Here is a 23,359-nt window from a genome sequence, read left to right as displayed (position 1 = left end):
AAACAAAATGTAATTAGTACTAATCTTAAGCTTTCTATATTTACCTTCTCATTCTCATAACTCTTGTTTAAATTCACATAAAGCCACCTGCGGAGAATATCACCTGATGTGTGTATACCTTCACATATGGTAAATACTGATACCACCTCATTCAGCTAATGCCTTGGGCCCTTACATTTGGCACTACTTTTAATTTCTTTGGCTCTCCTTTTAATTTCTGTTTTACTCTGTAAATAAACAGTATCACCAAGGCTAAAGTGTTACGGATATGTAAAGAAAATGGCTTGATAGAATACCAAGCCTGGCTTCAGCTGTCAGAAACTGTGCTCGTGTGTGTGTGTGTGTGTGTGTGTGTGTGTGTGTGTGTGTGTGTGTTGTCTGTTTTTGAGGAAGGCCTTATGGGCCAAATGCTCACTTTCTGACAGTCTTTTTTGTTGTGTCTACGACTCTGCGTCTCCACTGTATGGTGAGCAGCAACTACCCTTTTCGTAATGTTGTAACTTAAAATATACATACTTTCACTGTCAGTGACCTCACTATGATCACAAAAAAATAAGAGCACACAAGTCTCCTAAAATGACATAGCACAATCTCCACAATGACTATTGCTACAAGACACTACATTTGTAGATGTGCCTCATTGTACCACTAGATGTTTCTTGCAATAGCATTAGTGGTTTCAAGCACAAGGCACTGATACTTCCATAAAAGACGTTTCTTTTCCAAGTGTAGGAGGTACCCAGGCTTAATTTTGATGTAACCCAATATAACCACACTGTAAATACTTTCATAAAAGACATTTCTTTTCCAAGTGCAGGAGGTATCCAAGCTTAATTTCGATGTAACCCAATATAATCACACAGTAAAGCCTAATATACACAGTGTGAGACCCAAGCAAGTGACAGTTTCCTAAAGATACACTGTGTAAACCAGACATCATTCCAGCTATAAATTAAGCACCAGTAAAATTGTTACATAATACCTAAACAGGTATTTACAAAAGTGTATTAGGGCAAAATTAATGTAAATTAGAACCCACAACATGTTGGAGACATTGATCATTGTGTGTTAGTTCATTTATCTGTCTTCAGTCAGGCTACAATTTATCATATAGCGTCATAATTCTAGTATGTAAAAGAGGCTAAGTCACTACTCCCAAAATAAAGGAGGCTCTGAATAGCAGACAAGCATGTAGAAAGTGAGTGGAAATGCTTGCTTGTCAGAAGACCCTCACAACCACATGGGGTAGAGAGAGAACAGCTATTCAGCACTTCATCTAGCAGCTGAGAACTAACCTACTCCATTACGAAAATGAAATGGAAGTGGGATAGATGTACATCCAGTTAAATGTGTGATAGAAGAACCAAAGAAATTCTATTTTGGTTATCAAAAGGTAAGACAGAGACAATGACCTAATGGAAGGTACGTAGATAACAGTGAAAACATACAAGAAGAGCAGCAGGGATATGTATTGCTTAAACAGTAATTGGCGGAAAATTGTGGAGGAGGACAGAACAGTCACACTACTGTCTTGTGCAGCTGGCTAGTGTGCTTAGAGCAACAATAGTGAGAAAGCAACATAACTTCTTGTTCACCTCCAGTAGTCATCCAGAATAATAGCAGCAAATGAAAATGTTGCCCAATGTGAAATCCATTCTGTAATACAGTATTTAAAGGCAAGAAAATCTCAAAACTGCTGCCACATTTTTAAGTGATTTGCTGTATGCACAGGTAACGGTCATAACTGTTTGTGCATTAATGTTAGTGAACATTGCAATACAATCGAGAATACACGTGAATGAAATTAATTCTATAATACAGATGAGCACATCATAACTTCATGTCTGTTTTTGGGAATTCATCATTATGCGAAGTCCCCACATAGCCACAAGTTCTAATTCAAACTTGTGCAATGATGATCAACTCAGAGGTAGCCAGTTTGAATTCCAGTGGTTAGAAGAAATTTTCGTTGCCAGACTGTGGCCAGCAAGGGCAGCAGAAGTGCTGGTGTACACTTCAGATCAATGCCTCACGTAAAATCCAAACTACTCCTCGGTGTGCCTTGGAGTGATGTGATGTGGCATTGTTGGTGGTAATCTGTCCAACTGATGAGAACATTATGTTCATCAGTGTTCCAAGTGCTATTTGTGACGAATTGGCTATTTGCCTCCAGTGGATTTTACTCTCTCCTTTTCTTTTCATCAGCATGACATTAAACTCTGAACAGACTCATCAGTCACTTACACTGGAATTATATGCTTGAAACACAAATTACAGTTCACAAAAAAATGTTCAGTTATGTATGAAGAAAGAAAACATTTTCAAACAGGCTGCTGAACTAGCCCTCTAGGACTCCCAGTCAACAATGCCATATTACCAAAAGAGACTTGTGCATTCCTTGGCACATTTGGCTGGAAGACGGCATCTGAAATTGCTTGTTGGATGGGCAACAGATAAGGTTCTAAAATGTCCCTGATGTAGTGGTCAGTCTACAGATTGCCCACAAGACATAGGAGTCAAGGTCATGTGTAATATGCAATATATTCATTGCACATGTCATTTATCTGGTATTTGCTCAGCAGTATTTGCTGTTAGATTCTCACTACCACAATATTGCCCGAGACATATGAATCAATCACTGTGCTATGGAGTGAAGTGGAACTTGCTTCAGAATGCTACATTTTGCTAGTCAGCTCTCTGGAGACATTTGTAGTTGTGGATAATGGATACCAATACAATGGCATGCATACTACCATAGCACATGTAGTAGAATTTGTCAAACTGTTGACAAAGGTATCTCCACTTGCTGTGCAGTTCTTCATTGTGTCGAACCACCTCTCTTAATGCAATTGTACTGGACGTAACAGCCAATCAGACAAGATCATGATCAGTCTGTGCTGTAGCCACATTGCATGGCCAAGTACTCAGATGTCACCACATATAACCCTCTGCTGTCCAGTGGTCCCGTATACTCATCAGTGTCATAGCAGCATGTCACATGCATGCCAGAATATCACAGTAGAACAAACCCAGTATCTGGAGACCAATCATTCTGCCTCATTCAAACAAGCACATTTTGACAATAGGCCCTTGTAAATCAATGAAGTGTACTGTCACTTTCTTTCACATTTCTATATTATTAATGGCTGTTCAGCGAGTTTGCCATAGTATGAGCTTTCTTGTCACACAAGAAATAATGTAGCTGGGTGTACATTTATGCTGTCAATTTTTTTTTTACACCATTATACTTTTGACCATATCTTCTCCTTCTTTCTTGATGTTGCACTTCTGCATTAACTTTGTTTGTTTGTTTGTAGGAGTCAAACACTGAAGTTAGATTTCAGAAACAAGAAAAGGAATTATTCCAAACAGAGAAAAATGTACTGAACAACTCTGAAAATAATTCTTTTGGAGAAAATAGAGAGATGCAAAATGTAAAGTATTCATACGACTCTTCCTTCACTTCTGTGAGTGAGGACATTTCAGGTATAATCTAAATTGAAACTGACCAATAGTAGCCTTTAAAAAGAGTATAAGATAATTTGATTTTCATACATATATATAACCTTAATTTCATATTGATGTCTTAATTTCCTTTTCATATTCTCTCAAAGGCCAAACAAATAGTACAAAAAGCAAACATTCAAAACTCAATTCACTAAGTGAAAGCACTGTTACGAAAATATTAGATGCAGCTCTTAAAAAAGGACAAATTTCCATAGCAGCTTATTGTAAGGTGGGTGAATGTGAGGTAATATCTTTATTTTTGGTTTGTTTCATAGTACTTATGAAGTATTTAGTGGCTTTTCATGCCTTATTTGTAGTACTTGTGTTGTTTATTTAAGATTACTGTGTTGCCATCAACTGTTGCTGCTGAAAAATGGAAAGTTCAGATATGGTTCATTATTCATAATTGCAACCTCATCTGCATCTGTACATTCTGCTCATTATGATATGGAAAGAGTCAGTTGTTCAATATAATGCTTTCTCACTGATAATTATTGGTATATGGCAATAGTATTCTCTGCCCAATTTAAAGACTCATCCAGAGTTGCCCCCTAGCTCTTCAATGCTCTATGCTATGATATTGAAATACTGTCAAGTTGAATGGGATACAGTTGATGGCAGAATTCTGAACTTACAAATTTCCGATGGAATACTGAGATTATTTAAGACTTTTTTGCATTTACTGGAGAGCAGTCCAATCTGACATTCAAATTTCACCCTGAATTTTTTCACACAGGTAGAATACACCAAAAGAAATGCAATGTCAAAATTTTAGCTGCTAATGTGAACTGCAAGTATTTAAAAAAATATTAAAGTTACTCATTTTGCAGTCGGAGGGACCACCAGTAGCAGTGGTGTGTACAGCCTTTCCTGCCTAGCACTCGAATCAGTGAATAAGCAGATGTAGCTGAGACAAGAGGACATAGTGGTGCATAGTGCAAAGTCCAGAGTGTCGAGTGCACACACATGAATTATAAGAACTTAAACCATACCAAAAATCTCACTTTATTAATTTTTTTAATAACTTGCAGTTAATATTGACAGATAAACCGCTGCAGAAGTAATTATTAGACAAGTGACTAGCAGGGGAAAGAAAGTTAAGGCAGTGTATGATGTTACATTACAGACGACTTCCATCAATTGGGACTTTAATTTCTGGACATAAATATTTTATGACAATTCCCGTAGGACAGTTCTTATGATTATTTTTGAATAATATATATTTTGTTAACAATGAAACAGGTCCTTGTTTATTTCCTGTAGTTGTCACAAAAATGCAAAGTTTCCATTTGATGACGAAAACAATCCTTTTCTGTACATTAGGCACATATGATGAAAGAAACATAAATGCATTGCAGCAGTTCACAGTAATTACTAGTTTTATTTAGACATAACTGGAATAAAGTAAGAAATGGTCGTGGCCATTGTTTTTGCTCCATACCAGGCATAATTGACCAAATTCGTAATACAAACTGGCAATGCAGAAATAACTGAAGTTTAACAATACTGTCCTGCTGATACAGCTGAAATGACAGAGCTGTCAGAAATTATATTGTCTGACAATTACCTGAAAAATGATTTACACTGTTGAAAAATGTTTTTGTTAAGAGGCAGAATATCACATTATTACTTCCAGGTGGAATCTGAATTAAAAAAAAAAAAGGTTCAAATGGCTCTGAGTGCTATGGGACTTAACATCTATGGTCATAAGTCCCCTAGAACTTAAAACTACTTAAACCTAACTAACCTAAGGACATCACACAACACCCAGTCATCCGAATTATATTAACAGTCTTATCATTATCCTCATAAAGAGAGAAGCACTCTTATGTCCAGGCCAAGAGTCCAACAAAAGCACTGAATTAGTCTTTGCAAATGGCAAGGAGGTGTTTCGGAAGAAACATCTTAAAATATTCTCTCCCATTTTTCCAGATTTTCTACATTGATTACATGACTTTTGCAAGTAAATGGTCCTTTTTTTAAAAAAATTTGATCCTAATTTGCATTGATGTTACTGAAGACAAAGTGGCAGAAACAGTAATCCACTGCTGTTACTTATCATCAGCATTTTATATACAGATGTGTCATAACTTAGTGTAAATCCGTCTTCTATTTATACAATTCATGTTCAGATTTATACGTAATGAAACACTTTGCTCTCTGCTTAAGCATTTTCTCCCTCTTTCATTTCATAAAAAAAATTACAGCATTTTTCTGTCACAGAAAGCTGTTATTATACTTGTCTTCTTTGAGCTTACAAAGTACTCTACTTTTATTCTGGACTGAAATTAGCACAACAATCATCTTTTAACAAATCTTTAACATAATGCAGCACTTCAGCAAACATGAATTGTTCAGACAATAAGAAATTCAGCCATCAGTTGTAAGGTAATTTTTTTTTTGCCTAGTTTTCGATTCTAATAATGGTATCTTCTTCAGAACATATAAATTAACCTATACAGACATACATTAAACATTGAAATACATCAATCTAATGCTTTCATAATAAGGAAAATCGTGATACTTACAAACATTACATTATTTTGAGGGCCAAACATTGGCCATGCCACAGAATAAAACTAATACAGAATAAAGACGCATAATCATAAGATTATGTCTGTAAATACTAAAAACAATAAGAAAAACATAGACGGAGCTACACCAGGCCGTGAATAAGGGTCACACGTAAGCAACAAGGAAACTAAGCGTCGTGAGAAGTTCCACGATGAGGCTCGGCCAGCTGCCACAATGGAACAAATGCGTACCTATGGTACATTACATTAAACAATTTTTATAAGAACTAGCTACTAAGTCAGGGCAAGAAAATTTACATTCAGATATTATAATAAGAGGGTGAAACCCTACTACAGTAACTAATAAATTAGTATGGGAGACACAGGCATGTGAAGCATGAAATATCTTTAACATAAAACATGCAAATTAAGAAACACCTTTGCAACTGGTGTCATCACTGTGAAGTATGCAACAGATAATACTTACCATGGTACCACATGTTAGGATTTCTTTCAAATTGCATAAGGAGCATAGGCATAATGACTGCTACAGTACCTCTGTGCATGATGTAATTAGTCTTGTGTGTGACAACTTCATAGGCATACTAAGGTAACACAGGTGATAGGGTCAAATCACAGTGCTGGAATACAGAGCAACACAGGTGATCGTGTTGGGTCAAATCACGAAGTGTAATTAAAAAGTGAGCCCAACAGTGGTATTAAATGGGACAGGCTGACAGCAAAGGAATTTACATAGAATTGACTAACTTTGGACCTCACCTTGTGAAAGATAAGCTGCAGAAAACTCACTCAATTCATATTGACCTGAAGTGAGTAGTTAAATGTCAAGTATAAAAATAAGTTATTTGTCCATATTTCATCATATCATGTTTTCCCATTTTGCAGTATGCGAAGTTGATCCAGGAAGAAGCAATGCGTGCACATGAGCAGGACATTCTTCTGGACACAACAGAGCAGGCACTCCTTGATCGATTCAAGACTGACATGATGTCACTTGAAACAAACAAAAGGTCAAATTCCTTTTTTACTTTCTACATGGCATTTCAAATATTTTGTATTTTCAAGACTTTTCACTTAAATACAATCTGCAATAAATAATAAAGTAACGGTCTGTTCACGTCCTAGTAGAGCATTTACATATCCCTATTTAATGGTATATAAGTTCTTTTTCCATTTGATCTGCTCTGCATTACAGACAGTTGAAGCAGTGTGGCAAAGAAAACCTCGTCCCATCTGTTAAAAAAAAGCAGCGAGCCCTTGTTCTGAAACTCGAGCATGACAGAGAAGAGATAAAAAGGTCTGTTTATATGTTCAAATTTCTCCATATTTAACACGATTTCTATAAAAAAACTCATCAGGAACCGAAACAATAATTTCATCTCAGTTGATAACTTATCCATGTTTTATTACTGGTTAATTAGTAGTAATGTGCTGTATACACAGGTGCCCATACATTATCATATTTAAGCTCACAAGAAACAGTTATTTTGACTGAATTATATTTGTTGGCCCTGATTTATCTTTTCCTGACAGGTTGCGAAATATGTACATGGAAGCATCCAAGGAATGGAGAAATCTGCTCTTGCAACACCTAAATCTTGCCAAATGTAATGTGACAGACAACAAAACCTTGGTATGTGGTCTATTTTGTTTCTAGATTCTAATTTAGCATGTATAATTGAAACAATGAGCCTGCTGCTGTATCATATTTTTGTTTTCGCCTTGGCCTATGATGTTCTGAAACTTCCCGTAAATGCATATGGTTCTATACACTGTAACATGTTGTTTTTGTCTTTCTCCCACAATAGGAAGCATAATTGTGTGATATGGGGCAATTATTAAAGATTCTTTTTTCAGTACAATGTGAACAATTAATGTTTATAGTGTTTGTTTACAGTCCAATGGCAACAGCAGTTCTTTTAAACAAATCAATATTTCTTACAATGGCTTTACAAAACTGTCCTAGCTATCCTTCCCAATCTCCTTTTCATCTTAGTTGTCTTTGAAGGTGGCACAATGATTACCAAAGTACTATCTTTGACACCCCCCCCCCCCCCCCCCCCCCCACTCCCACCCCCCACCCACCCCCCCCCCCCCCCCCCCCCCCCCCCCCCCGGTTATCTCTCTCTCTCTCTCTATATATCTCTTCCCCCTCTCCCTCCCTCTTCCCCCCCCCCCCCCCACCCCCCCCACCCCCCCCCCCCCCACACCCAACCCACCCTTTTTGACCTGTCATGTTGGAAGTACATAAAACTTCACCTCCTGCAGGCAAGTGATGGCGAACAGTTTCGGTCTCATGTTTTATAACTTTTGCAAGTGAATTTTTGCCTTTGATAGTTACTCAAATCTCTTCATTGTTTTCCCTGGGACAGGTATCATTAACATAAGGAAAAAAGGAATGATTCCCGATTTAATTCCTAGAAATATCAAGCAATAGTAACTCCAGTTTGGAATACCAGCAGTATTAAAAGCTATAATATGCAACAGTCTTTACATTGTGCCTATTCACCATAAAGATGAGGTCTCATCTTTACGGTGAATAGTAACCCATCCTCCTCCTAATATTGTTAATACTAGAAATATTTCAGCTTCCTTCAGAAGTAGAACTCACTCACTGCCTTAGCACTTAAAGATAGTAGCCATGTGTGTGTGAGCTGCTGTTGTGTGAATGTGTGCTAGTTCTACTTCTGAAGGTGGACTTTGTCCAAAAGCTGCAATATTCTAGTACACTCTTTTGTTGTGCCTGCCTGCGACTCCACACCTCCTGCATATGGTGCTTAGTAATTGTTGTTATTTCATATTTTAATCTTTTTTATAGCATATTTACTTATTGCTAAAACATTGTAATGTATTTATCTTCTTGCTCCCGTCCATGGCCATGTTAGGAGGTTACATGTCCATTTAACACTTAATAACAGGACTGATCTCCTATTTCCTTAAATGAAGCAGGGTTTCATTGTGTGGTTTAAAAACAAAATTGCAGAAAATGAACTTGCACCCTTTTATCTCTCCAGTACAAATATGCTGTTCTCAAAGTGTGAGCATGTTGTTAAAGTGAATGTATTACACATTTATTAAGCAATGTAGCATGAAAATATTAAACAAACACCCTGCTACATCACTCTAAAGAAAGTTGTTTTATATGTTTATAAAGATCTGTTTGCAGTCCATAAAATTAGTGAGAGATCTTTAAATGAAGATGACAAGCATTTCAAATTTTCATCAGTATATTTACTGAGCAACGTAAATCAAAAGTTCACCAAATTTCTTCATACTCTGTATGTGGGGGAATTGCATGCGTCAATGTATCAAAACAAGGTGTTTTCTTATGTTTGGGATATTTCTGTTGACCTTTGTGTTAACAAGGAGGCCCACAAAGAAATTTAAATATTTTACACAACTTTCTCAGGGAACAACGCTACAAGAAAGAGCACTGACAACAGCAACAAGCATCAGCACAGAGCCAGGAAACCCCATGAACTCAGAAACAAAGAAATCTGTTGTTCCCAGTACTTCACCTGTGCAGACAGAAGTCTCTTCAAGCATACAAACAGAATTGTCACAACATTCAGCTCAAAGTACAAGATCAGTGGGTTCAGGTTCCTGGAGTTCCAACCAAAAGAAAGAAAATTCTCCAGTTCAAAGCAGTGTAGATGTTTGTACAGATTTAACAAAAACTGAAACAGCTGCTCAGACAAATTCAGCTGAAAGTAGACACAGTCTTCTTCCAAGCAAGAGGTGAGTTAAATATGTGCTTTGTATTCTAATATTAATGACTAATCCATTTGCATAATATAGAAAATTAATTACTGTAGTAATTGGATTTTGCCAACTAGATTTTTTAAAAATAAGAAATATGCTAGTACTTTCTTTAAGTTACCATTGTTAGGAGTAACACTAGAAGCAATTACTTGAGTACTAATCTGTTTGCTTTTATATCTTCCATTGGTCCATAAAACAGAAATTAAGTGATACAGTCTGGTTACAATTGTGTGTTGATTCTAACATGTGAATAGTATCCAAATTACGGTAGTATTAGTCAACAACATGGTTAGTTTCAAAAAGTGCTTGATTGTGATACAAAGTAAGCACCATACTGAACAGATGATAAACCAGTATTGAATGTTAGAATAATACATACTGAACAATGTAGCTACAACTGCAATTCACTTATAATTTCTTGAATGTGTGCATAATGTTGTTTTGTCAAGTTTTTGGTTTTAATTATATTACTGTAATACAAATAATTGCATATCATATTTCCTATGACAGATTACTTGACTTTTTTTTAACTAAAACCATCATCAGTTTCTCCACATTTGAAGGGTGCTGGTTCCATGATTGTTGTTCAGTTAATGAAAAGCCATACCAGTTGCATAACTGGAACTTTATTAACTCCCCACAGCTGGTTTCGTCCTTTATACAGGGTGATTCAAAAAGAATACCACAACTTTAAAAATGTGTATTTAATGAAATAAACATAATATAACCTTCTGTTATACATCATTACAAAGAGTATTTGAAAAGGTTTTTTTTTTTTTCACTAAAAAACAAGTTCAGAGATGTTCAATATGGCCCCCTCCAGACACACGAGCAATATCAACCCCAATACTCTAACTCGTTCCACACTCTCTGTAGCATATCAGGCGTAACAGTTTGGATAGCTGCTGTTATTTCTCGTTTCAAATCATCAATGGTGGCTGTGAGAGGTGGCCGAAACACCATATCCATAACATACCCCCATAAGAAAAAATCGCAGGGGGTAAGATCAGGTCTTCTTGGAGGCCAGTGATGAAGTGCTCCGTCACGGGCTGCCTGGCGGCCGATCCATCGCCTCGGGTAGTTGACGTTCAGGTAGTTACGGACAGAAAAGTGCCAATGTGGTGGCGCTCCATCCTGCTGAAAAATGAATTGTTGTGCTTCTTGTTCGAGCTGAGGGAACAGCCAATTCTCTAACGTCTCCAGATACTGTAGTCCAGTTACAGTAGCACCTTCGAAGAAAAAGGGACCAAAAACTTTATTGGCTGAAATGGCGAACAAATGTACAACTAAATGAAACTTTATAGCTCCCTTAATTCGCCGACAGATAGTGCTTAGCTCTGCCTTTTGTCGTTGCAGAGTTTTAAATTCCTAAAGTTGTGGTATTCTTTTTGAATCACCCTGTATTATGCCATTATCAAGTGTATCTGAAACTTCTATTGTTAGTGCATATATAAATATTTTACAGAATGGGAGATGGGAGACACACACACACAGTATAAGTACAAAAAAATTATGTAACTTAAAAGCGAAATGGACTTGAAAAGTTTTCTGCCCTTTGATATCGTGTGCGCCCTAGGGAGGCCGCCTACATGAACTTGACAAGACCAGTTATGGTTGTGCACTGCACATTTAGTTGACACATGCATGCAGTTTAATGTATCACACTGTTATGTGACAAAATGATGTCCTCATTATAAACATCGAGAACTAGGAAATGGACGTCAAAAAAAATAAAAAAGGAATGTGAAAAGACTTGAACCATAGCTGCATGGTGGATGTGGGTTTGATGTCACAGCAGTCTACTCTTTGAGCCATAATGGCTGGTACTGTAGTGTAGGTGGTAAACATTGCTCTCTATGTTCTGATACACTGCATAATGTGACGTCGTCGTTAGGTCCTCATTCTCATACATGTGTTTTCAACATGCGTCTGATTTGCTTTTGATAGGTAAACTTTTGTGTTGATTCGGGATGAGGAATTGCGTGCTGACATCCAAGTGTGGCATTTTCTCAGCAGTCTTGGTATGCCTCTTGCTGGATCACAGGAAGTGCCATCTCAAAATTTTCTTGTATCTTATCTATCATTGCAAATCTTCGTCCTTTCAATGAGGTTTTCAACTTTCGAAATAAGGAACACCTCATTCTCATTTGTGCAATCCAAAAGATCTTCAAAGATTCTGAGGTGAAAGTCTGTAGTGACTCATGCGCTGTGTGATAATCTGTGCAGCAAAACGATGCATTCCAAGATGCCATGTCAGGATTTCATGACATGATCCATCTAAGATGTCATATTCGTCTGCAATCTCGTGGACAGTCAGTCTTGAATTGGAATGCACAATTTCGTTGACATTCCTGACATATGCGTTATCAGTAAGCGACAAAGGGCTTCCTGAACAAGTCATATTAACTTCCATCCAACAATTTTTAAACCATGTGAACCACTCATAAGGCTTAAGCACACATCACTGTAGGTTTCCTGCATCATTTGGTGTGCGCATGTAAAGATTTTCTTTGAGATTCATACAAAATGTAATGCAGAAGTTTTGCTCCTCTAACTCTGCCATCTTGAAATTCACGAACTGTGTGACATAACATACAGCACTGAAAAATGGCTAACAGGCAAACAACAATGAAACTTCTAGCAGCCACACATTAAGCACAGGCATTTGCAGATATGCCAACCACATTTCACTCCAACACACCATTGGCATGAAATTACGAATGTTATGGAATTTTTTGAACAGACCTCGTATATCCATATTATGTACTAACAACATCAGTTTCAGATACATGTGGTAATGACCTAATATAAAGGCCAAATCTGGTCATGTAGACTCCATAAAAATCTAATTAAGCAGCCGGAGTGGCTTTTCATTAACATGACATTAATCTTGGTATTTTGTTCTTTTCTTTCTTTCATCAATAAAAACATTTAATAATTTGTTTCATACAGGAAGGACTTTAACATTGCCTACATAAATTGAAACTTCTCAATTCACCTTTGTTTCAGTAAATATATGTGCCTGAAAAAAAAAGAAAGAAAAAAAGAAAAAAAAATCAAGCACTCTCAAGACGTGGTCAGGTGTCAATGTAGCTTCATACACATACACAGTCTTGGCAATATGTAAATGATTAGAGCTGCAATTCCCTGGCAGGTAGAACGACTACCAGAGTGCATTAGTGTTGCTAACGTCTGGTGTTGTTACCAGGTTTGGTAGGGCGTAAAAAGCATCAGATGTTCAGTGATCAATGTGAAGGGGACAGAGTTGCCATGTAATAGTGTGAGACAGAGTTACCAGTATCTGACAGTGTTTAAAAGGACTCTTATTGAGTATCTCCACTTGGCACGTGTAATCATGCAATATTCAGATTTGTGGCCCATTCAGGTATGACAGTGTCCAATGTTGGACTGCATGTGAACATGAGCAAAAGCATACTTCTCTTGAAGGCTCCAGTCAACTACTCATAATCACCATATAGAGGATCACCACGTTGTGCATCAAGCACATCATAACCTGTGGCTGCTTTGTAATATTTTATGTCATCCCACACTATGGTTGGAGACTGGCTGCAGCCAGATGAGGGAAGTACCATCCCATGCATGGGCTGCCTTTTTAACACCACATCACAACACAAACAGTTGTGTTTAAAGTGGTGCTGTGACAGTGAAGCATGGACTGCCAGTGAATGACATCACACTGCGTTCAGCAATTAGTTGTGTTTCTGTGCTATTCTGGGTGATAATCGTCAACGAATCCTGGATGATAACCGTCAACGAATGGGATGGCAACCTTGGGAGAGGTGCCATTCTTCCACTGTTTTGGATAGGCACGGAGTTGTACTCTTCACATCATGGTTACAGGAATGTGGGATATATTACAGGGAGAGTGCTCATCTCTGTGCAGTCAGAAAAGCTGATGTTGGAAGGAAGGATCCAGATGGCACAGGTTGTGAAGAAGTCATTGAACTGAAGAACATTGTGTTGGGCAGCAAGCTCAGCGGCTTGGGTGGGACCACTACCTCTTGGTCAAAGTCTGTCAGTGACCATTCAAGCAGACAGTAGCTTTTTGGTTGACACACCCACATAGAATGCAGCACAGTGGTTGCAGCTTAGTTTGTGGATCACTTGACTGCTTTCACAGGTAGCCCAGCCTTTGAAAGGGTAGGTGGTGATTGTGACTTAATTGGAGTAGATGAAGGTGGGAAGATGAATGGGACATGCCTTTCATCTAGGTCTATTACATGTATATGAGCCATGAGGCAAGGGGGTTGGAAGCAGTAATGGAATAGGGATAGACGAGGATATTGTGGAGGTTTGGTGGGTGGCAGAATTCCCATCCGAGATCAAAAACAAAGCCACACAGTTCTCGTGGTTTAAAATGCACGAAGACACAACAATACACGTGCGTCGATCAATAGTAATTTGCTTACCTGGCATGCAGTGTTTGATACTATGCTGAATCCACCCTTTTTTTCCCCTCTGAAATAGAAAAATCAAAATGGGAATACCTTAGAGAAAGAGAGAATAATTCAAAAATTTGGCAAGCTGAGATCAGTTGAGCCAAGAAAAATTCCATTAAAATAAAGTTCCACTTGGCCTAGGTTTCAGCATGTGAATTTTCTAAACAAAATATTATTGCTGAGAGCTGTGCACAGTTCATTGAAAGCAGAGGTAAGATAGTTATCTACAACTTGTGATATTACATCCTCCAAGAAATATGAAAGCTAAAATGTCAAATGGGGCTTTTTATGTCCTATAACAGTTAGAATGGTAATAAGAGATTAATTTTCTCATTTCATCGTTCAGCAGTTGCGGCCTCTGCCATGCACAAAGGTATTTCATTGTTAATTCTTCATGTAAAATATACCATACTTTTTTGTCTAATGACCAATTATCCGAAACCATATTGTACATGTTCTCTTTATTCATTTGTGGTTGATATTTTAAAATGCCCTTCATGTGGACAATTTTGAAATGAAGCAGCCGATACATCATCACTTTCCCTAATCATAGATGAATATTTGTCGGTGATGGCCTGTCTAATAAATAGTTTGCCATCACTGTATTCCAAATAGTTTAAAATACACAGGAAATCACTATTTTAAAAAGGCCTATAAATAAAACTGTTTCATAGATGATATTGATATTTGCTATATTATTGCACAAGATGAACCAACATAACAGAAACAAAATTTCATTGAAATCAGTTCCATTCTATGCATAGCTGATAAATTTTCCCTATCTCTCTTAGTCTTGGAAATTGCTCTGCAGTTTGAATTTTGCCATCAGTAAAGCTAAGAAAAATTCTACATTTAAGCTGCATTCAGAATAGCTTTTGACAAGACTTATCCATACATTAGGTGAAATTCCCTAGTTAACATACCAATTGTGTAGTGTACATATTTCATTGACAGCTTTTCTGTAAAAGGTGAACCCAGGACCTGCCACTTAAATCTCATTACATCTGATGGTACACCTGATATTAAAAATAATCTGTGCTGTTGATGTTGAAAACACTTACCTGAAATTATTTGACTAAAATCACTGCAATGTGTAGTTGCTGGGTGTAGTAGTGCACCGATTCCTTTGTACCTGAAGATAAAAATCTTCTTTATTTTATCTAAATGACTATTATTAAAGAATCATTGCCGATGATGTCTGGGTTTTAAGAATACCCATGTCACCAGAGATACATTACTTCACAGTTGAGTCATTATTCTTAAACACGCCACTACCATGTTGGTTACCAGTTTGCCTTTCTGATTATGTGCAGATTATGGTCTCATGATGAAATATCCAACTGGGAACAATCACCAGGTGAAGATAAAACGAGAGTAAGGCCATTCAGATATCACAGAGGTAAGTCTCTAGTTAAGATTCATTGAATTGCATTTTGAGAGACAAGCAGCATTACCTAAAAATAGTGTAGAAAATGACAAGTTTAAGAACTGTAGAATAATTTATATCATTAAAACAGAGACAGATCATTAAATTATTTTAAACAAAACTACAAGCCAGGAATGAACCCAAGAGAAACAGTTTATTCTTTAAAACTCAATTATGTATCTTAGTGCATTCTTTTTGTGAATTTCCTAGATGAAAGAGATGAAAGTCCTTTACATTAAATTGTCATTTTCTAAATATTTGCTCTTACACAGATCACAGTATTTCCCCAATGAGAGTGCTGAAAACTGAGAAGCAGAACATAAATCTGAGTGGAAGTGCTGATTTTCTCCACATGGAAAATAATTCTGCAACCACTTGCTTTGATAGAGACTTTATTTCAGTGAAAAACAGGTACGATATATGGGTTCAAGATAGTTTAGAACTATTTAAGTACAACCTTAATGTACTGTTTGGTTTAATGTTTTGCATAATGTTCCTTTCATTGTGTTCCCTCACCCTATTACCTTTAACAATTACCATCTGGAAGGGAGTCTCACATAATTCCTCTCTGTATTTCTCACAGTATTACTATGTCACTAATTTTTAAAGGATAAATAGTGAAAAAAGCCATTAGTGTATCACTGGTCTGTCACCATTGTGTTCCTCAGATGAACTGTTGTTTTCTGCATTTGAGTTCCATGGCAGTTAGTACCTGTCATGGTGCAAAGAGAATACGGTTGTAGTATTGATTTATTGCCTCACTATATTCAGAGATAAATGTACAGTTACAATTCCAAAAAACCTAGACTTGCAGCTGATAACTATGTATTTATCAGCAATTTCATAGAAGAACCCTTGTTCAGTAGCTTTACTCTCTCCTAAGTTGCTAGAAGCTATGGACTAGAGTAAACACACAGACTCTGTTAATTTCCCTGCATCAAAATAACAAAGTGACTACAACTAATTTTAGGAGGACAGCTGCCAATCAGTAACCAATTATTGAATAGTCTTAACTCATGTCTTCTGTTTTTCTCATTCTTGTCATATAGCTTTGCATCTCAAGTGTCAGTCATCTGATATTGGTTGATGACACTCATTGCCAGTTATGTAACTGCTTTCATTTTGTAGTTTCTCTGTGTAGTGTCTGTATTTCACACAACACCCTGCCTGTAGCTAGCACTGAAAGTACGCAGACTATTACAATCCTGCAAAGTGAACTCAATACTGAATATTAAGAAAGAGTATGTGAGCAAATGCAGTGTGGAACTGTGCAGCTTCAACTGACATAAACATACTGTGTGGACTGCTGCATTTATCTTTTGCTATTTGTCAGAATAGCTGTTGCTTTATTTGCTTCATAATCCAGACCTTTCTGATAGTTGCCTTCATAACAGAAATTAAATTGAACAGTCTTTCCTTTTTCCAAATTTGTTTTCCCACCGACATAATTATTGTGTTATCCACAAAGGATAAAATTGTGTGGTTCTTTCTGTTAAGTTAATGTGCTGTTTATTAGCTGTTCATGGATTTATCTTCTTAAAATAACTATTTTTTAAATCCCATCATTTTCCTATAGGATCGTTGTTACATTTATCTATATTTTGTCACACATCTATCAGCATTCCATAACTTCAGTAAAAGGTCAAATATGTTCAATATCTGGGAAGTATGTATCCGTAGCTAGAAATCTTTCTACCTCCTCATTTCAGTTAAATGTGTTTGGAACAGAACTACACTGCATCCATTGAGAGGAAATTAAAGTTGTTCCTCCTATCATCACTGTGTGTGCACGTGTGCGAGCATGCACGCCTATGCATTGTAAATACTGTTGATGTTATGAAATATTTTTGTTGGTAATGTTCTACAGCTTTGACAAACTTTAGAAATTACATTACATAGCACCATAAGCTGCTGTTTAATTCTTTTTGATTGGATATCGAGCATCCATAGTAAAAATGTCATGCACAAGAGAAAATTTTAGGTGAAGATGACATTTCAAAATTCTAGTAAAAATACAGGCAATTCATGTCAAAACCGTAATATTTATATAAGATGATTAGTCATAAAGAGGTAGTTACATAGAGCATCAGTTATAGATAACCATCCAATCTAAGGAAATAGAATTGCAAAAGATCACAAACAACTGTTGTGTGAAACATCCCTAACCTGTAAATGCCATAGATCTGGTTCTAATTAATTAACCTGGTAACTAGCTGTGCAAGATATTCCAAAAACTTTAAATGAAATTTTTTTTTTTTTTTTTTTTTTTTTTTTCATTCAAAATCTAACTTTGGTTTTTAGCATGATGTGAAAAAATTTCCAGCTCTTCCTTGAGGTCCATATGTCTAGCTTTCTCTGCTTTATGTAAACTGCAAAATTTTATAGCCCAAAGAAGCAACATGGGTGCGAGCACTTGAAGAACCCAGTGTTCAGTGGACTTTCTCATGTTTTCAAAATTTTTGTTACCTTCTTATAGGGCTCCATATCAAGACTTTCTTAAAGATTGATACGCAATTTGGCAACTTGTGCAGTTTCTGTGCTGATTGCTTGAAGAAGGTCAAGGACACTACAAACCTCCGACAGTTGTCGGAGAATGTGAATGGCATCTTTATAAATAATAATGTTATACAAGATTTTGCTTATGTTAGCGGGGATGTCTGCAAAGTTCTCTTTTACAGTTTCAGATTTCTGACAGTCTTTTTGTTGTGCCTATCTGTGACTCAGCATGTTTTACATTTTCTACCTATTTAGAATAATTATCAGTAAAGGTGCATAGACAGTCTTGCTGGAAATTCTATCTAGTAGAATTTGAGAGCTGCAGCAAAGACCATTCTTTTCCTTTAACCAACCATGTGGTTGATGGTGGTTCTGAAAGTACTTATCAACTTCACTAATAATCTTCATTATACTTGTAGATGTTACTTCTTGTACTAGTAAATTAATCTAGTGAGACAAGGAACCCTATGTTAACAAGTCAGGCAGGTTTTATTTCAAAACCTGTCTGATTTATTTTCATTCACAATGCAACCAGAAAATATTTTCTTCTGAAAATATTTTCTTCATACATTTTAATTGAAGTTTTCAAAGACTCTGATCAGTATTTAGCTGTCTCTTGGGTAGCCTCACAATCAGTTGCTTTTACTAGACGTTCTTGTTGGCCTGTATGTGTATAGTGGTTCTATACTTAAGTCATTCTTTATATTATATCACTCATCACATAGAAGTAAAGCGCTGTTAAGCTCCTTTAACTTGTTTTATATTTGCATCATCCTCATCGACAACTTTATAAAGCACCAACCCACTTCATAATTTGACGAGATTAGGACCAACATAACCAGGCCGCAGTACTTGGATCGTGTCTTTGTATCCTTGACTTGAAGCTGCATTGAAGGCTGTATTATTAGCATAAGAGAACTTTGCCATTAATAGATCCAGTTTTGCCCTCTGTTGATCACTGGTAATAATTACAAAGTCTACCGAGCTAATTTGTTTTTTCTTCAATTTTGTTGAAGTTAAATGTTGACTTACGACATCCTACTACTAGTGTATCAGTATTACTGTTGCAACTGGAGCAACTAGAGGGAGAATCCATTTGCAGAATAGAATATTATTGTTGTGTGCTGCTGGAGCTAAATCATGTATATCTAACTCCAGAGGAGTTTAAAATTTTTCTCTCCTGTCTTCAGATGACTTTTTATTCTTTCAGTTTTGACAATGACCTCAACAGTGTAGTGCTTACAAAAAGCTTTCTTTTTTTAATAGCCATATATTGCAGTCCACTCGGTTGCTGCCTTTCTTCCAGACCTGAATAGAATGATGCTGAAAAATTACCTATGGATCATTCTTTGTCAGCCCATTCGATGAATTTTTGTGTGAACATTCGCTCATGTCTCCATAGAACATTGGTAAAATTTAACTTTCATTGAAGCAATACTGGTTGAGATTAGTCAGAGAGAGAGAGAGAGAGAGAGAGAGAGAGAGAGAGAGAGAGAGCACAAATTTCTGGCAACATTGAGCTTGTTTTATCTCTGGAAGTATTTTATTTGAAGAAATTAAATTTGGCCATGTTGTACAACTTTGTGCGCTCTCGTAAGAATAACTATGAAACAAATTTTATGAGCCAGGAAATTTTAGATAAAGTTGCCCAAAAAAATTGGCTCCTGAACAAATTCAAAGTTTCCCTTCTTATATCTCAGTTACTGGAACATATGGTGAATGTGAAACTTATTGTGTAGTAACCTAATAGCACAAAGTTTGCAAATGCAAAGTTTCATGTATATATCACTTTCCAATACTGAATAAATGAACGCAAAGTTGAAGATCTTGTAAAAAGATAAAAAATGCAATTTTGTAAAAACATAATAAAATGCAGTATGTTCTATCTGATTTTACAAAAAAAATTGTGTTCTATAAAACTTACCAAATTGGACTCATTAGAAAGATCATGGTTTTAACCACCAAAAAGAGAGAGGTAGAGGAGTGGAAAAAAGAGTAAGTGGGTGTTTTATTGGAGGCTGTGTATGGTGGAATGGGAGCAGGGAAGGGGATACGTGGATGAAAGGCAGGGCTAACAAAGTTTGAGACCAGAGGTTACAGGAATGTGGGATATATTACAGGGAGAGTGCTCATCTTTGTGCAATCAGAAAAGCTGGTGTTGGAAGGAAGGATCCAGATGGCACAGGTTGTGAAGCAGTCATTGAACTGAAGAACATTGTGTTGGGCAGCAAGCTCAGCGGCTTGGGTGGGACCACTACCTCTTGGTCAAAGTCTGTCAGTGACCATTCAAGCAGACAGTAGCTTTTTGGTTGACACACCCACATAGAATGCAGCACAGTGGTTGCAGCTTAGTTTGTGGATCACTTGACTGCTTTCACAGGTAGCCCAGCCTTTGAAAGGGTAGGTGGTGATTGTGACTGAATTGGAGTAAATGAAGGTGGGAAGATGAATGGGACATGCCTTTCATCTAGGTCTATTACATGTATATGAGCCATGAGGCAAGGGAGTTGGAAGCAGTAATGGAATAGAGATAGGAGAGGATATTGTGGAGGTTTGGTGGGTGACAGAATATCACTGTGGGAGGGAAGGGAAGTATAGTGGAGGGATATCCCTCATTTCAGGGTACGACAAGAGGTGGTTTAAACCCTGGCAGAGAATGTGATGCCGTTTCTCCAGTTCTTGGTGGCACTGAGAATGAGGGGAATGCTCCGTTGAGGCTGGGCGGTGGGACTCTGGGAAGTAGTGGATGACGAGATAAAGCAAGGTAGATCTGCTTTTGTACAAGATTGGGAGGGTAATTACGGTCTGTGTAGTTGTTTGGTATATTTGTGGAGATGCAATACTCACAGATGGCTAGGTTGTATGGAAGTGATTTGTTGGTATGGAATGGATGGCAGCTGTCAAAGTGGAGGTATTGCTGGTGGTTCGTAGGTTTGATATGGACAGATGTATTGAAATATCCCTCTTTGAAGCAGAGTCAGCTTCGAGGAAGGTGGCTTGTTGGGTACAGGAGGACTACGTGAAGTGAGTGGTGGAGATGATGATGAGGTTCTGAAGGAATATGAGCAGGGTGTCCTCATCCTTGATCCAGATCGTGAAGATGTCATCAGTGATTATCAACCTGGTGAGGGGGTTGGGGTTCTGAATGGTAGATTGTCCATAAACAGAATGGTGCTGTGTGGGCACCTATTGCCATATTATGGATTTGTTTGTAAGTGATACCTTCAAAAGTGTAGTAATTGTGGCTGAGAATGTAGTTGGTCGTGGTGACCAGGTAGGAAGTTGTATGTTTGGAATAATTCAGGCATTGGGAAGGGTAGTTTTCAATAATGGCAAACCCATGGGCATTAGGGATGTTAGTATAAATTGTGATAAGTAGGACATCATGCAGTACAGGAACAGGACCTTTGAAGAGTTGATGGGGGAAATGGTTAGTGTTTTTTTATATTTTATATAGGAGGTTAGGTCACAGGCAATATGATGGTGTTGAACTATGACAGTAGAGATTCTCTCAGTGGGGACACATTAAATGGCTTCAATGTGACATCCTGGGTGATTGGGTTTGTGTACTTCAAGAAGCACATGAAAGGTAAGTGTGCAGGGAGAGGTAGGGGTGAAGAGAGAGAGACACACAAGGGAGAGGTTCTGGGATGGGACTAAGGATTTGAGGGGAGACTGGAGAGCATGCCAGATTTCTGGAATGGGGCCACTGTGACAGGGTTTGTCGCAGGTAGGATTATAGTTTTGGGATCAGTTTTTAGGTGGTGGATTGTGGTACTTTCTTTATATGTAAGGCTTAGTTTCCATGTTGATGGGTTGTGGAAATGACGACGAGGCAAGGTTTGAGGTTACGAAATTCTGCCATGTTAACAGGGTGATATGAGAGCAGTGGATCAAGGTTGAATGGAGGATGAAACAGTCGGGCATGGTTCAACTATGAATTTGGATTGACTCTGATTGGTACAGTTAATAACAAAAAAGTTCTTCACTGTAGGGACCAGGAGATGAAACAAGGTCTTTAACAAGTCCAACATGATTGAATTTTGGACTGAAGGAAAAGGTAAGGCCTTTGGAAAGAACAAATGCTTCTATGGGACTAAACCCTAGTCCTAGAAAAGTATCAGTCCTTTCCAAAGACATAACCTTTTTTCCTAATCCCCAAATTCAACCATGCCCCTGCCACTCTCCACATTCCTACCTACTACATGCACCCAATGTCCATAAGCCCAACATTCCAGGATGCCACATTGTGACCAGTTACTTAGCATCCCCTGAGAAAATCTCTGCTCTCATAGACCAACACTGTCAGCCAATTACCTGTAACCTGCCCTCCTATATGAAAGACGCTAACCATTTACTCCACCAACTCTCCACAGTTCCTGTCCCTTTACTACACAGCAGTCTGCTCCTCACTACTGATGCTACCTCCCTTTACACTAATATTCCTTTTGCCCATGGCCTTCCTGCTACTGATCACTACCTTTCCCAATGCCTGACTTACTCCAAACTGACAACCTCCTTCCTAGTCACCATGACCAACTATATCCTCACCCACAGTTACTTTACCTCTGAAGGAATCACTTACAAACAAATAGTGGTACAGCACTGGGCACCAACTTGTGCCAACCTATTCGTGGATGATGTAGAGGAAACCTTCCTAACCACCCAGAATCCCAAACTCTTTACCTGGTTCATATTATATTGACATCTTCATGATCTGAATCAAGGGTGACGACATCCCATCCACACTCCTCCAGAACCTCATCCCCTTCTCCTGCATTCGTTTCACCTGGTCTTTCTGAACCCAACAAGCCACCATCCTCGATGTTCATCTCAACTTCAAAGACCGTCGCATCTGTAGTGACGAATAATTCCTCTCAAAATATACCAAGTGTCTCACCGAGGCCTTCACAGACCATAATTACAGACAGTAATTACAGAAACAGATCTCCCTTGAATTCTCTCTCGAGTCACCCGCCACTCCCAGAGTCCCACTGACCAGCCACAAAGTACCAAGGACTGGAGCAACTGGATCACATTCTCTTCCAGGGTTTCAGTTACCTCCTGTCTACCCTGAAATGAGGCATATCCTACCTACTAGCCTTCCTGTCCCTCCCAAAATAGTATTCCACCACCCTCCAAACCTCTGCAATATCCTCTTTCCTCCTTGTTCC

The 23,359-nt window shown here is 37.8% G+C and overlaps 1 protein-coding gene across 1 annotated transcript in view; it reads left to right on the top strand.

Annotated features, from left to right (window-relative positions):
• The window catches only part of LOC124795978, a 258,146-nt gene that overhangs the window by 67,787 nt on the left and 167,000 nt on the right, over positions 1–23,359 (top strand). Inside the window, exons 5-12 of the mRNA XM_047260060.1 lie at positions 3,318–3,486; positions 3,615–3,736; positions 6,927–7,051; positions 7,237–7,338; positions 7,575–7,674; positions 9,451–9,779; positions 15,577–15,662; positions 15,962–16,100. Of these exons, the coding sequence (XP_047116016.1) occupies positions 3,318–3,486; positions 3,615–3,736; positions 6,927–7,051; positions 7,237–7,338; positions 7,575–7,674; positions 9,451–9,779; positions 15,577–15,662; positions 15,962–16,100 (1,172 nt within the window). The remainder of the gene's footprint in view (positions 1–3,317; positions 3,487–3,614; positions 3,737–6,926; positions 7,052–7,236; positions 7,339–7,574; positions 7,675–9,450; positions 9,780–15,576; positions 15,663–15,961; positions 16,101–23,359) is intronic.

Source organism: Schistocerca piceifrons, chromosome 4 (assembly GCF_021461385.2).
Source record: "Schistocerca piceifrons isolate TAMUIC-IGC-003096 chromosome 4, iqSchPice1.1, whole genome shotgun sequence".
In the NCBI taxonomy this organism is placed as follows: Eukaryota; Metazoa; Arthropoda; class Insecta; order Orthoptera; family Acrididae; genus Schistocerca; species Schistocerca piceifrons.
This window is presented reverse-complemented; position numbering and strand designations above follow the sequence as displayed.